This window comes from Cyprinodon variegatus, unplaced genomic scaffold, assembly GCF_000732505.1.
Source record: "Cyprinodon variegatus isolate N-32 unplaced genomic scaffold, C_variegatus-1.0 Scaffold438, whole genome shotgun sequence".
NCBI classification, from domain to species: domain Eukaryota; kingdom Metazoa; phylum Chordata; class Actinopteri; order Cyprinodontiformes; family Cyprinodontidae; genus Cyprinodon; species Cyprinodon variegatus.
Window position 1 is genome coordinate 628,620 of NW_015150891.1, and position 3,678 is coordinate 632,297.

The 3,678-nt window shown below is 31.5% G+C and overlaps 1 protein-coding gene across 1 annotated transcript in view; it reads right to left on the bottom strand.

Annotated features, from left to right (window-relative positions):
* LOC107093644 (low density lipoprotein receptor adapter protein 1-B-like) overlaps positions 1–658 on the bottom strand; it is a 30,544-nt gene extending 29,886 nt beyond the window's left edge. The window contains exon 1 of the mRNA XM_015388832.1: positions 517–658. Coding sequence (XP_015244318.1) covers positions 517–601 — 85 coding nt within the window. The 5' untranslated portion in view covers positions 602–658. The remainder of the gene's footprint in view (positions 1–516) is intronic.
* Between the last annotated feature and the right edge of the window lie 3,020 nt (positions 659–3,678).

Genomic DNA, 3,678 nt, shown 5'->3' on the forward strand with positions numbered 1-3,678 from the left:
ATATATTACGACTTTATCATCATAATATTACAACTATATTCTGGTAATATTACGACTTTATCATCATAATATTATAACTTTATTCTCATAGTGTTACGACTTTGTTCTCATAATTTTACGACTTTATTATAATAATTTTTACGACTTTATTCTCGTTATATCACAACTTTAACATCATAACAGTAAAACTTTATTCTCATAATATAACGACTTTATTCTCATAATATTACAACTTTATTCTCATAATGTTAAGACTTTATTCTCGAAATAAAAAAATAATAAATCTCAAGCCTCGCCCTAATACTAATATAACTTCACAAAGAGCTCAACATTCCTCATTTTAAGGAAGACATTGCTTCTTGTAAGAGTTGTCATAAAATACAACTTGTTTGTCTTAATTTTAGGACTCGTAATATTGCGACTTTATTCTGGTAATGTAGACTTTATTCCCGCCATAGAAATAATAATCTGTAGCGACGCACCGTTTCTTCCATCTTCTCCAGCTGTCTGACTTACTTCGGTGTCTGCCGGCGGACCATGACTGCTTGGCCAGGCTCGGCCTCCGGATGATGGCCCTTCCAGCCGACCTGAGGGCTTCCATGTCGGTGCTTATCAAGCGCGGAGAGTTTGTGAAGTTTACAGCAAGTCTTCCACTGGAGGTTTGTTGACCAGAGCAGTGCAGAGGGAGCGATGGACTGGTGGTGCTTTCACGTGTAATCGGAAAACACTAGAATTGAACTTTCTTTGGACATTTCAACAAGTTGTTTTTTTTATTTCTTTTAAATAAATAAATGTCGATTAATTTTACACTTAATAATTAAGTTAAAGCAAAACTATGTATATAAATTATCTTTATTGATTAAACTAAAATACATTAGATAAAACGAACTAGAAGGTTGTCTATATCCGAGCAGCACCTGAAGGCCGATTGTAGTAGAGATTATTGGTAGGTTACAGTTACAAATTCACCAGGAGAATCAAAGCTAATTTAAGAAAATTAAAGCTAATTTAAGAAAATTAAACATTGTTTAAACAAGTCACTAGCCTACTTTTTATTTTAGTTATTTTCTTTGTTTTCAAATGTTGTTTTGTACTTAGGCCTACTCAGATCACAGATGTTAGAGATGGGTTGCAACATCCCTGATGAGTTACGTCCCTCCCTGTTGTATGTAAAAAAAAAAAAAAAAAAAGGAATTGATATTGTTTTTTTTTTGTTTGTTTTTTTTTTGAATAATTTACACCAATAGAAAAATTAGAAAATCAAACAAAAGCTGTGAAAATATTGAAAATTTTGATGAGGAAACATTTGTTGCTCTAGTCTTTGGATCCACTAAGCCTGCAATAAATGGTTACCAGTATTAATTTCCTCAAAGTTTTCTACTATGATTAAAGATGTAAACCCAAAGACAGACACTCACGCAAATCCTCACAATACATAAAAAAAAGAACTTTCATGTCCTTATTTTATATCAGATCAGTATTTTTTTATTTGTTTTATATTGACAAAAAATGAACTGTGAGAAATGGCAGTGTTTCAGTTTACAGTTTACAGTAACAGTTGAGTTCAATCAAAGAGGAAAAAATGTTTTACTGGGTTTTTCTACTAATTGCCTCTATTTTTGCTGTTTTTGTCTTAATGCTACAGGTAATCCCACTATATGTTAAAGCCTGTCCCGCTGGTACGGTGTTACAAAGATGAACAGTGTCTTAGATATTAATTTATCAAGTCTTTTCACATAATAAAAGTGTAATTTGTTCCATTAACGTTTAAGAAAAAGAGAAAAATCAGGACATTACACTACAAAAATTTATTTCCTAACCAAGTGAAGCTGACTTGAATAAAAAGTTTTGTTCTTAGAAGTTCGAATATTAGAGGTTTTCACTTATTCAGACCCTTTCTTATTAAGATCATTTTACTAATTTTAAGTTATTCTTTCTAGAGCACTCTTTCATAGATATTATAACTTAAGTAGATTTGATACAAAATCAAGTTATATCATGCATGCAGATACCAAAACCAATAATTAGTGAGACATTTTTTCTTGTTTTAAGGTGTGATTTTCTAGCATAACAAGATATGCTGAAGCAAAACTGTTATAATCATCCCTGCTCTCCCTTAAAACAATACTTGGTTTTTAAATATATTTTCAGACTACTTTTGCAAACTTTTATTCAACAAATTAAAACAATATTGACAATGTTTCTTTTTTAGGACCTTTATCATATATATCAAGCTGAATATTAACTTTTGAGTCTGATTGATGATTTACCATCCTTGCCTTAATAGGTCTTAGTTTCCCCTACTTCTTATAAATTAAGGTTCCTAATAAATAAAGTTCACTCATCAAAGGTTTCTTTGAACCTTATGCTAAAAATCCTTAAAATCCTGCAGAATTACAGTTTGTCCTCGAGGTTTTCCTCATAAAGATGTTGCTGCAACTCGTCAAATAACAGACCAGGTGTCCTAAGCAATCGTAAACATAAGAATATCTTTCATGTTAGTGTTTTAAAGTGCCACAATTCATTACACAAATCCCTAAATTGTTAAACGTAGCTATAAGAAATAATTACTGTATTTAGAAATGTAATAAATACAGTCGTCTACCTTTTTTGCCCTCTTCAACCTATTATAACTCTATTATAATACCTAATCAGAGCTCATGCTCTACTTAAAAATGGACTAGAGTTGATTTTCTGGTGCTAAGTTTCAGGACAGTATGATAGCAATTATATTATTTAAAATTATTATGTCTGAGGTACATTCTCTGGCTTCTATAAGTTTATTTACACCAAACCCCCCAAAACACACGCTGTTTGAGTTTTAGCATATTTGGGCCTAATTATTCCCATCATTTTGTGGGGATAGAAGTCTGTTCCACATGCAAGATATTGTTTATAGTATCCAGAATTACCATTTATATCCTACAAAACAGCAAGTATTTGATCAAATTTTAATTTTGCAGGTTTCCCTACATGTAACATGTGAACAGCTTTAATTTGTATTCTAGGTAATAATCAAAAATCTAGAAAACCACATTGTGAAACCAGGTGAAACAGAAACGCTTAAACGTTTCCTTTGGAGGAGTTCTGAATGGAGAATATTGACAGACAAAAACTTTTTTTTTTTTTTTACTTCTTAAATGCTAAATGTTTACATATTTTTTTACAATCTTGGTATAATTCCTGCTCTAAGTGGGTAGCTCTGTCGGCTAAAGGCACATTTTAGTGGCCCTATATTGCAATTTACGATTAATCAATTACTAAATTAGTTCACGATTATTTAAATAATTTGTAATATGATTGTTTCAGCCATAGATAAAATACATGAAATTAGCTCCACAGAGTAACTACAGCCCAGATGTACAACTTCTGATATTAATATTTTAAATGCTCAGTCAGTTCCTCTTCTTGTTCCAGTGCACATGTAAATACAATACATTTATTTTCCGTCCCTTGAATGTATTATTTTGCATGATCCAGAGAGAGCATATTAGATAAAATATAAGAGTGGGGTTTACCTCTGCACAATTCTCTATCTTCAGAAGAAAACACAGGATAAACCCACATATTATAGACGATATTTGGTTAAACAGACACTGTCTTAGTCGCAGGTAAATTTAAATGCAATCCTTTTCAAAGTGGAAAAAGTCCTAATTCCACATTCATCAGAGCCAGTGA